The sequence below is a fragment of the Atta cephalotes genome, assembly GCF_000143395.1.
Source record: "Atta cephalotes unplaced genomic scaffold scaffold00012, whole genome shotgun sequence".
Classification (NCBI taxonomy): Eukaryota; Metazoa; Arthropoda; class Insecta; order Hymenoptera; family Formicidae; genus Atta; species Atta cephalotes.
The window spans coordinates 2,488,367-2,501,113 of NW_012130076.1; the positions used below are offsets into that span (position 1 = coordinate 2,488,367).

At 36.7% G+C, this 12,747-nt stretch overlaps 1 protein-coding gene across 1 annotated transcript in view; it reads left to right on the plus strand.

Annotated features, from left to right (window-relative positions):
• The first annotated feature begins 1,896 nt into the window (after window positions 1-1,896).
• The window catches only part of LOC105617186 (transcription factor SOX-5), a 44,502-nt gene continuing 33,651 nt past the window's right edge, over window positions 1,897-12,747 (plus strand). The window contains exons 1-2 of the mRNA XM_012198751.1: window positions 1,897-2,624; window positions 8,169-8,397. Coding sequence (XP_012054141.1) covers window positions 1,897-2,624; window positions 8,169-8,397 — 957 coding nt within the window. The remainder of the gene's footprint in view (window positions 2,625-8,168; window positions 8,398-12,747) is intronic.

Here is a 12,747-nt window from a genome sequence, read left to right on the forward strand (position 1 = left end):
TATATATTATTATATATATATATTATATATATATATATTATATATATATATATATATATATATTATTAGTATATATATATACTACTACTACTACTACACACACACACACACACACACACACACACACACACACACACACACACACACACACACACACACACACACACACACATATCTTGGGGGAGGATTGCATACATCTCGAATGATGCATTATATAAATATTATCTTTATCCCCGCGATACAGTTAGTAGTGCCTAAAGCGAAATGGCCGATGACAGCCGATGTCATTATATATTTCATAACTTTATGATACATCGCTTTCATGTTCCGAGAAGATGCGCGCGGTATTCTCTCAGCACCGTAAATCGTTCTCTATTATGTGACTAACAAATGTCTGCGTAAACGCGCAGTAATAAATCTCCCCTTGTAATTATACACATCACAGGGGACGATTTTGAGCGCAAAGCGACGTGTAAAACGCGCATCCTCCAGTTGAAAAGTCATTTAAGTCTAAAAGTCATTATCTTTGACATATATATATGTGTGTATAATGGACCTTACCTTTATACATTAATCGTGCATCAAAAATGTAGGTCAGGCGCATTAATGAGAGAAATCATTAACATTCTATTGGATGAAATGCTCGATTTTTTAAATATAAATTAATGCACATTTTTTTACTTGCTTAACACTATATATGTATGTCATATGCATTCGAAAATTTGAAGAGGGAGAGGAAAATTATTATTATTACTATTATTATTATTATTTCAGTTTCATTGTGTTATAAGTTCGAAAATAATAGATGCACAGTCATACATTTGAGGTAAATGTATTTAGAATAAATTACATATAGAATTATTATTTTAATATCTAATGCAAATGATGATTGTAGTTGGCACTTCTTTTTAGTTAGGAAAAAATTGTTTTGAAAAATTTGAAGACCAGGGATTTAAAGTCGTTAATTTGTTCTATCGAGTAAATTACTTTCGGAAACGAGAAATATCGAAACCTGCGTGTCGCCGGAAATACGGTTAAGACTCGTCCCGTTTTTCATCGGATGTTGATCAACGAAACCGCGAACTATGTTTGTTCGTGACCTCGCAACCTCACTCGCGTTCGCTAGCAGAAGATAATCGTGGCTAATGTAGTTTTCTTTCTTTTTCCCTTTCTCTCTTTCTTTTCGTCTTCATTGCGTCTCCCGCGCGTTCTCGGTCAGTCGATTAATGGAATATCATTCGATTAATGGAGAGAGATTGTTGCGACACGACAGCGCAACAATAATTCCCGCCCGATAATTGCGCCTCGCGTTCAGTTACGTAACTTAATGTTCCTCCACTTGTCCGCGTGCCGATATCGGGCGAGACGCCGCTGCCGTCGAGCCAACAGACGACCGGTCGATCGTGCGATTTGGATTTAGATTTGGTAATTTATAGACGGAAATGAATGGACGAACTTGGGCTAGTCCGTGTCTAAATTAACTCCGCGCCAGATGGCAGATAGTTTAGACGTCGCGCCGGGGGCGACCGGGTGACGTAAGGAACGACGTCGTTTCGTCGCTCGTACGATCCTTCACTAGATGATGCTGAAATTGTACCCTCTACTACTCTTTCGTGCTGCCAACAAACTGGATAAACTACAATAATCAACACAACATAAATGAGAGTTTTGTGACATTTTAAGTAATCTTTTCACAATATGTAAGAAAAAAACGAGCTATATCATCAAGCATATAGAGAATATATGAAGATTTCTAACGCTGATATTCCTCCCCCGCTCTTCCTCCACGATACACATCCCAATTGAGTACGCCGATGCAAGAAAAATAAAAAAGAGAAAGCAAAAAAGACAAAAACACTCAGCAGTCTCCTGTTACGCTTGTGTTGCAGACTGAGGATGTCCTCAAAGAGGAAGTCGCCACCAACGAAGCTATCGGAGGGCGGGGGCGGTACGGGTACAGTGGCAGGCGCCAACGAGGAGGAGGAGGACACTACCTCGCCGGTGGCCGGTTCCGGTGGCGAGGCAGCCGTCGTTGTCGGTGAGGAGGGTGCCACCACCCCCGTCGACATTGAGGAGTGCTACTCCCATCAAAGAGGCGGCGAGTGCGAGTCCTCCGGCTGCTCATCGCCGGCGACTACCAGCGAGCCGGATCTACGCGACTCGCCGTCGCCCTCATTGAATTCCTTGCGGACGGCCAAGAGACAGAGGCTGTTGTTCCTGTCGAGCCAAGAGACTCTTGCACCATATCACCATCCTCATCACCATCATCATCACCACCACCACCATCATCATCATACGAACACATTGTCGTCGTCGGGCGGTGCACTGGAACCGGCGAGCTCCTCGGAGTGCGGCTCGCCACCCACCCTCCTTTCCGTCGATCCCTATTACCCTCATCATCCACATCACAATAACAACAACAGCGTCACGCAGAACAACAACAACAACAACAACAACGGCAGTGGTACTACCGCTGCAGGCAGTAAAAGGTCCATGGACGACGTTCTTAAAAGACTAACGTGCAAGATGAATAGCGAATCCTTGTCTATCCAAGACGATACTACCAATACCAGGCGGACATCACCGCCGCTCTCTTCCACGCCAACCGGTCACAATGCACATAGGTTAGTCCAGGTGATCAGATATTGAAATAGAGGATTAGAGCAAGATAAGACTCATTACTTTCTATTTTACATTGTCTGAGACAATAAAAAAAGAATTATTGATTTAATCGTTTGACTATCAAATAATGAATAAAGCAGTAGATTCAATAACTTTTTAAGTAAATACTTTCGAATATTAGTTAATAGTTTTTTTATTCTATGGAGTGTCTAGCTTATCAAAAAATTTGCTTATCAAAAAGATACTATGTTCATCATTATTTAAAATTATAATGTATAAAAAACATAAAAACAAAGTAATTAAAAACAAAGAAAGAAATTGCTTTTACTTTTAAATTTTCTGGATGCTCTGGATCTTTCAATTGTCATTTTGATTCTCTTCCGTTTAATATCGATCCGGTTGCTATTAACGCGGTCAGGAAGTATCCTGCAAATAACAGGAAATGAGAACAGCGTGCCGTTTGAGAACTTCTTCCAATTTTGCTGATTATTTAGATTCCGTTACGATTCGTGTAATCCATACGACGTATCTCGATAAGCGACTCTTATGCAACTTGTGTATATTAATTATTCGATGCCGTGTTCGATCGACATTGTAACAGTGCACTACTCTGTTGCAATATCTGCCTCATAATGCGCCACCGTGTCGCCGAGGTTATCATATCTCTCCCACTTTACATAACTGATTAATATAATATAATGGTAAATCAGAGACGGATGTTGCTTTTTGCAACTTTATTACGAGTGCCTATAATTTTTGCTTTCGCAACTAATTGCCGACTGTACATATAATTGAAGCATATACAAATACTTATTTGAATTTAATCTCGATTTTATCGTCTCTTTCTCTCTCTCTCTCTCTCTCTCTCTCTCTATATATATATATATATATATATATATATATATATTTGAAAAAAAGTATAACATTTTTCTATGGAAATTGAATGTTTAAATTTTAGAGTTTAGCTCGTAACATTATCGATATTCTTCGAACACAGCTTACAATGCGATATTTCACATTCTCCATCATCCGTTGTTATCGCCGGAAATTAGGGCGTCGGCTATAATTTTGTTTTCTGAAAGAAAAGACCACTGTGTCGTTTCTTGCCTCAACATTCTCAAGGCCTGGTATCTCGGATATAGTAACATGCAACTAACGATCGGGCGGGACCTAAAAGAGACTATTGTCCCGAAACCATAAAGCCAACCTAGCGGTCTCTTGGAATGGATCTCTATTGCTGTACAGTCATTTAACAATGATCAGTAATTCTGGAATAAAAAGCAGTATAACATAAAACATCCATATCGTAATAAAATTAAAAATAACTCGAAAAAATTATTGTCAAATTCAAAATTTTCAAAATCAATTTTCGGTTTTGATTTAATATATCCTGAAATAGTCTTAATTTAATGAAAATCATATATTTTAGTCTATCAATAATTAATCTATAATATTCATATTATCTGATCTCGTATTGTAAGTTCTTAAAAGATTAATCAACAACTTGAGGAGCTTTAATTAATAGCGCTATAATTTATATCTACAGTCTTAATAATTATATCGTTCTTTGAATTATAAAAAAACTTTTATTAATTTACTAAACTGCTCAATATAACAATATGTTCTTTATACAGTAATAATCTACATCAGTTATTTAATGTTACTGTATCTTACATTAATAAATACAATTCAGTTTTTCATTTTAATGCTATAACTATATTTAAATTTATTATATGATACAAAGATTGCGTTCTTATATTGACTACTAGTGCTGAAAATCTACAATGCATGTAACATATATTATGTACAGATTTTCAGCATTAATGTGAATAATCGGAACGCAGTGCGCCTTAATTAATTCCAGATAATCCATGAGACAATATCTGAAAACTGACTGACATATATTTTTCAAACGATTATTTTGCGTCGATAATAGCTGCTTTAGATAATTAAGTCTTTCGATGAATTAATTTGTTTGCATAATTTTTTTTCTTTATTCGGTAAATTGTTCATACAGCGCGAGAATACAGAATCTAAATTGTGTACACGTGGCTAATTATGATTGTGCGTCATACAAGATGGTACGATAACGCTACGCTGATGATGTTACCATAAAATTATACTTTTGCGTTTCCAGATTATTCTACTACATACTTGTGACGCATTGATTGATATTAAAATTAGAAATTGCTGACTTAATGAAACGTTTAAGCAAATCATTTCATCTATGATCAAATAGTTATGAATTTTCTAGTCACTGTTATTTTTTTAACTGTTTTTCACTGTTATTATTGACACAAAAAGTGTATTGCGTTATGATTCGCGCAAAATAACGCCTGGCAATATTATATGAAGAACAGGTAACAATAGAATAGCAAAACTCTCTGCAAAAAGTGTCTTCCCTCAAGCTAGATGTGTAACGCAATGTCTTATGTTGACGTTGTAGTCATTGAAAGTAAACGAGTGAACTTGGCAGCATGGAGAAGTGGTAGCACAGAACTGTGCCAGTCTGCTGCCCACATCGAGCAGACGGCTGGCCAATATTCTTCAAAAATTCAGCCAACAGTACAACATGCACTTACGTTGACGTTTACCTTCTTTTTGGAGCACGTTCAATTTTACTTAGCGTATATCGAAATAGCATGGATTCGATTTAAAAATATACAGCTAATACTCACAAACTTCTTATCACGCTGGAATGTATGTGTAACATTTAATACCAATTAATTTGTAATTAATTTGTTTTCAGTATAGTTTCATTAATTTATTCTTAAGCTGGATATTAATCGTTAATAATTTAATTCGTTGTTTACTTGGAATGTTGTGAAGATAATTCCAATGTGTTATACCAATGAGTTTCGAGGAAATCGACACGACTCGGAGGTACTTTGAACTCGCAAATTTACGTGTGTAGACATTCAGTAAGACGTACAAACAACTGTAACAACATTGTTATATAAAGCATCTCGAATTCGTGCATCATATATGCACTACTGACGTATCGCGCGAATCGTATTATGAGCACGTACGAGCATTTGAAGATGCGAGAAGACTTATAGAGTAGACGAAAATATCGGGCATATACATTAGCTCTCAGCTATTCTAAATATAATAGGTATTGGATAAAAACCCCCGTGAAGTAATCACGTCGCATTATGGACCGGCGATAACTTTGATACATAAAACTTCTGATATTTCCAATGTCGGAGGGCAAAACAACGTCGGCAGAAATTTTTGTCGATAGTCAGCTAAACACTGTAATATTATTAAAATAATCGACTCGATTTACAAAAATGTAGAATTATTCTTTTTAACAAATAACAATTTAGAGATACAGCAGTTAAGCAGACATTATTAAATTTGCTGATTTTATCGTGAAATTGAAACAATTCTATTTTGTGGCAGAGAGAAATCTAGATAAAAGATTGATAGATACATAAATAGCTTGATGATTATATATATTGCAAGATAATGGATTAGTAACGACATCGATCGTGACGCTTAATAACTTAGACATTTAATTATCGACAGTATTATATTTAATGATTTAGTAATTTTGATGAAGCACTGCTCTAAATCGAAGAGATCTCCCATGAAGATTTCATGTTAGAGTCTCGGCGATAAAAATGCGAAGAGACTTCTTTATTCTTATTGATTTCATTTACAATCCGTGTGCTATCAATTTATCATACATTTTCGCGTCCGTTAGTCCGTGTAGACAAGAGCGAGTTGTGTATGCAGAGAATAGAACAAAAGAGACGAGGCTATCATTTATCTTGGCTCGCGCATGAAATTAAGCCTTTCAAATATCTTAGCGTGCGATAATAATAACAGAAGGCTTTTTATTTTTAAAATTATTAAACATGAAATCTATTGCCAAACTCACATCATCATTATTACGCTAAACAAAGTTTGCGTGGAATTAAAGTTTTTCGCGAAACGGGATGCGCATTTTCGCTGGCTACTGACTGAACAAGATAGACTTAAATACTGAGGAAATATTCAAATATCATCGTCCGTTTAATTTCTACGATGAAGTTAAACGGACTGTAATTTCATAATTATTTCACGAATTAACAACAAAAAAACATTATTATAAAGATTTTATTCTATATCTCACACATTTTTCTGTTTTAAAATACGCGACGCGATGTTTAATCTTTTATCGAAGGCTTCTTAATAAGCTATTTTATCGTAAGGAAAAAATATAAATGTGATATTAGAAGTTTTTTTAGCTACTCTGGCTATTAGTCAGAAATTATTAATCTGAGATAATTAAGATAATCAAACTAGCATTGCAAATCTGGAAATATCAGATAAATGCAGATGGCTGCGTATTGTAAATGAGGAAAAAATACATGTGTCCATGACTTGACGTAGTCGGAACAGCTTAAGCGTTTGTGCTGTATGTCATTCGCGTGTATCGTAATGTAACTTTAATCGTTGACCCTGTAACGTCATGAAGAGACGCGGTTGGCCTATATTTTTCGCAACGTAAACTTCCTCATTGTCGACATTATCATCCTCGTTCTTTTCACTCATATAAGCTTTGTTAGACCAATGGTCGCCAAAGCGCCACGTATACACACAAACACACACACACACACACACACACACACACACACACACACACACACACACAATATGACCTGTATCATTTATTTGCGGACCATTTTCTTCGACATAAAAGAGCAGAATCTCGAGGTCGGTTCTGGGCGGGTGATCAAGAGCTGGGGATCCAAGGAACGGGGGAGGAGAACTGATGGCACCGGGATGCCCCATCACGGACGCAAACACTTGCCCTGTCGTGATTGCGCGGCCGCGTCTCATTTATTATTCACCTGGCTTCCAACGTCGCATACGCGACCACCTACCATCTGGTTCCAACCTAATGCGCTGGAGGCTACCTGCCTCTTTCTCACTCGGCGGTCTAGAAACATTTTTACATCGATATTTTACACGGATATTTTTGACTAACAGTTATTATTTTCTCCTTTTGATATTAAAAAGATTATAATGATTATTAATACTGAACAATTATTTAATTTAATAATGTTAAATAAATTAAACAAATAATTATTATTTATAATCAGTTAATAAAAAAATTAATATTAATAACGAAAGATAAAATGAAATATATACGAAATGTTGATAAAAATTGTCGCTAATGATTGATGATTTATCATTGATGATTGACATAGAGAACAAAATCCGTATTTATTTCTTATTGTATGAAAAGAATTATTTCAGTTTCCATCTATTATATAATCAATAGTTTTAAGTATAATTTCTTTCTCGATGATAATTATTAATTGCTTAATTAATGAATATAAAAATATACATATTAAATAGAAGATTTATTTATTTTGAAATTTATATATATTTTCTTAAGTATTTGTCGTACTTTTGTACTTTTACATTTGTACTTTTCAAGTTTAAAGCAATTCAACAAATATTTAATGAATATTTTCTATCTCTCCCATCCATTTCACTCTCTTTATTTAATTAAACGAAACTGACTTGGGTTTGAATCGTATATGTTGTAGTTGCAGTGGAAGCACGACTACCACCGTGGCAAATAACGTGGCACTCTCACCTCCGGATTCTGGAAGGATATCAAACACGGAGGCGCAAGTAGATCAGGACGGCGTGGCGGCCCTTCACAGGATCCTTTGCGCTGAGAGCTTCGCCGAAAAGGAGCGCCGACTATCGGAGATGATCCTGCAGCTGCAGTTGCTTAGGGAACGTCTTGTACAACAGCAGGATCAATCGAAGGTAGGCAATTTTTTTAATGCATGCCTAAGCAAGACAGCTGAATTATATTTGTAAATATTGAATTATTATTATAATAATACTAGATGTGCGCTAAATATCTTGAATACAAATGTTGCAACGTATTAAATTATAAATTTAATTGAATATTTGCTAATTAATCTGCATGAATTAAGGTGTAGAAGAATGTAAATAAACAATAGAATATTATAGAAAAATTCTAATTTCAAAGCTTGAGGCAACAGATATGGACGAAAAGAATAATTTTGCTGAAACTGAACTCTAAAAATTTAGTTAGATATAGATCTGAAAATAATTTTGTTGGACTATCAAAATAATTATATAGGACGCTCAAACTGATTAATTAGAATTGTCTAAACTTTTTATAGCATTATTTTTCATTCCTATTTTGATAGTTCACTTAAATTATTTTTAGATCTATATTTAATAAATTTAAATTTTTGGATACTTCAGCAAAATCATTTTTTCCGTGTAATATTTCTGAATTACTGTGGAATGCGTATAAGGTAGGAAATAGGAGATTCGAATAATTGAATTTGTTGATACATTAGGTCTATTTTTTATTGCTGCACTGAATCGATGCAATAAGTTAAAGTGAAACAAATGTATATTTGCACTGTACTAGAAAGTGCAGCAATAAAAAACAAACCTATTATGGTGAATAATTATACTATGTTAGGTTTAATGCAAGAACTAGAAAAATATAAACACTTTCTAACCTCCAAAAAAATATTCTGCCATTTAGCGGTGTTAATATCAGATGATTTTCCATTTATATACTCGAAAAGATAGATACTCTATAAAGTAAAGGAATTTCGTATAATCATAAAATGCTGGATTTAGGTTGCGATTCTCTCAATGCTAGAAGAATGTTTTGCATGTACTGACATGTACTACGTAAATAACAAACTTTTTCTAACAAATAAGCGTGCTGCTAGTATCTTGTATATCCTCTTATTTCAAAAGTTTATATGAGTTATTACAATAAAATTTTTTTATTGTTTTTGTATTTTGATCATAACTCATGTTTCCTCATTTTTATAAATGAATATGTGTTATAAATATATGCAAGATTTTTTACTTAGAGGAAATGTTAAGAGGAATTCCCCGCTTATCGGCAGAATATTTTTTTTAGGTGAGATAATTTTCAATGCTGAACTCAAATTTGCTATCGAAATATTTCCATTAGGTCCGGTTTTTAAAATAAAAAAAAGATATTTTTACAACATATAATGAAATCTTATTTGAAATATTAAATGTTTAATTTTTGTTTTTTTATATGACTTTGGATCGGTTTTACGTATCAGAATCCAGCAATAATTATCTAGAATATTTCCGTTTTAATATCCTAAATGATTTCTTAATTATCATCTGATGGAAATGTTTGTCTTTCTCAATATTTGTTGCACTCAAATTATTTATAAAGAAATGCTATATCATAAAAATTGACATATTATATAGATATGTTAAAATAATATATTATATCTTAAAAATTCAATGTAATGGAAATTTTGGCGCCAGATTTGAACTTGTCGCATTAAAGCACATTGCAAAAGTTTTTTTTCTTACGCTAAAAGTTATTCAAAATTTGTAAACTAATGTAATGAAAGCACAGCGTAACAGTTACATAATTTGAGTGATTTGTCCAATTACGTCACATCATGCGGAATATCGTTTACGATTGATAGAAGAAAAAAATAGAATGCGTGCCGCATGGCTGTGACGAAATAGAGAATGACGGATCAAGCTGTGTCTCAATATAAATCCAGCCAGTGCATGTTGATTGACGAGGGAAAGTGCATCGATTACCGCGGAATCATAATTACGCGGTTGAATCGCGGTCGTGCTGGTATATCGCAGGCGATAGAAAAATGAGAAATCCAAGTTTCCACGACGCGTTGACCGGTATGCCGTTACGACCAGCTTAGTATGTTTTCGTTTTAAAAAGACACTATGCGATAAAGCGAAGCATTCTCGCGACTCCGGCGACTCGTCGGGCGAGGATTGTAAGAATAATTCATAATGTTCGCGCGCGCGCGCGCGCGCGCGCAGTTATGCCTCTCTGCAAACAACATAAAAATTCTACGCGCGTTCCTTCCCGCGCCATCGGAATGTTAAGCCGTATTCTTCTGCTTAAAAGCATCTCCGCGATGTTCTTGACAATAACGTCAAGACCTCTCTCTGTGATATTACCGTACTAATAGCGGCGAGTCCGTTGCACCTCCGCGAATAACAGTATACCTTTGATGCGCCTGCATCACGCCAGACTGCAATCCGCGAGCGCACCGCATCGGGCGCGAACGTTCGGGACACAATGAGATCTCATTGAAATCGCTCTGGCCTGTGTATCGGATTCGATAATCTCATCGAGATTAGTATCACCTTCCGTCTCACGACGATGACTCGATGCTTCGCGCGGCCTCAAAAAGCGCGGGTCATCGCGTAGCTGCGGCGAAACGCAACCACGCTGCTCCGCCGCCGCCGTCGCTCGCGCTCGAAGGAATCGCGGGAGACCGGAGGAACCTGTCTGCCCGCAAAAATGCGAACGCGTGCAGATAATGCCCGACGTGTATTACCGTTATTATGCCAGTCATTTACGTGCAGTGGAAACGATGTTTCTTCCCCGATGTCCCGCTAAATTCGCCCGCCGGCGAAATTCTATACGAATGCATTCGCGTAAATGTCCGTCATGTGCGCGCGGCAGGTAGAGGCCGATGTGCCTGTGAACAGTTAATATTCTGAATTCGGGAGAGTGGTAACAATGTCCGTTGTGCCGTAAACAACATCTTGAGATATCCCAGAGATCCTGCGAACGGTCGATTATGATCCATAAGGTGGAACGTGACAGACAAGTCGCTGACACATTTCCAATTATATTGATTTATATTTAATTATATATATATATCTGTAAGAAGAGAGAAACGCACGCAAAAAAAAAATGTCTCACAGGAATGTTTGATTTTTTAAAGCGCCTATATTTTCAGATTTGCAGTCGCATATATACAAATATCAACAATTCTTTTAATAATGAATTTATTCAAAATTCAAAAATTAATAATGCATATAAGCGGAAATTTTACTTTTTTATGTTAACAAATTACTCTGTAAATGAACGAAACAAGTAAATTTTTAATTATAATTTAGCTCTCCGTATTTACAAAAAATAGTGAAATGGTATACGTTCATTAATATACTTCATTTATTTAAAAGAGAAATTATTTTTTACGAAAGTCTGGAATCTGTCGACATCTCGCTTTTGCATTTGAGAAATCTATAACCAATAACGCGAAATTATTTCTATAACATTTGCGAACTGCACACAAGAACACCGGCTAATGTCATTAGATAATTAAACCTGAGGGAAAGGGAGAGAGAGGCAAGAATCGGGAGTTGTTACGATCGTCTGCAATTGCACTAATAATTGAAATCCGCAGTCGGAGAGACACGTAACTACTGGCAATAACGTTTTAACGATTCGAAAGAAGGAAGATAAGGAAAGTGCCAATCTTCGCTGTGCGACAAAAATGAGTTTTCCATATCTCGGCGTTTCCTGTTAGAGTTGTATTTTAATTATAATCGCGTGACGAGTTGTCCCAGCCTGATAGGTTCGACTTAAGAACATCTTAAGAAATTGTTCGAATCGACCTACAAGTTTTCTCATTCAATGATTAATTGGCATGTCCGACAAACCGGTCGTACAGTAACTGAAATGTCAGTTACGCTGAGTAAAAGCTATCTGATTCGCTGGAAAATCTCCAACGGGCGAGAGATCGATGTGACTTCGCGTGGAACTTCTTCGGATGAGATCCTCCAGAGTAGAGAATGTTTTGTCGTCCGCCATTTCATCGGCGCGGAGAGAAAACGCGTTTGTCGGCGGCGTTTGCGCGCCGGGCGCACCTCGAGTTTAGCCGACATTAAAGCGGAAATGCAACGACGGCATCGTCGTCGAAAGGGAGGGAGTTGGGGGTGATAGGGGAAGAAGAGAAGCACAGAGAAAGCTGGGCGGCGGAGGGAGAGGCAGGAGAGATTAGAAGCAGGCGTACGAGTTACGAGGTAGATAGAAGTGCGCGAGAAAGAGGTAGGTGGAGTAAAAAGGCGACGACAGAGATAGAGCGAGAGACGAGAAAACGTAGGAGGAAGGCGGTAGTCTCGATGTTCTCCTCCTCTTGGATCGTGGAGGGCGTATAGTAATGTTCGAGTTGGCAGACTCGGGGTCGAGTGGGGGTCTCTCCCTCCGTCTGTCTCTCTCTCTCTCTTTCTCCTTCGTTCTCTTCTCGTCCTCTCCTCCCGGAGTCTCTCTCTCTCTCTCTCTCTCTCTCTCTCTCTCTCTCT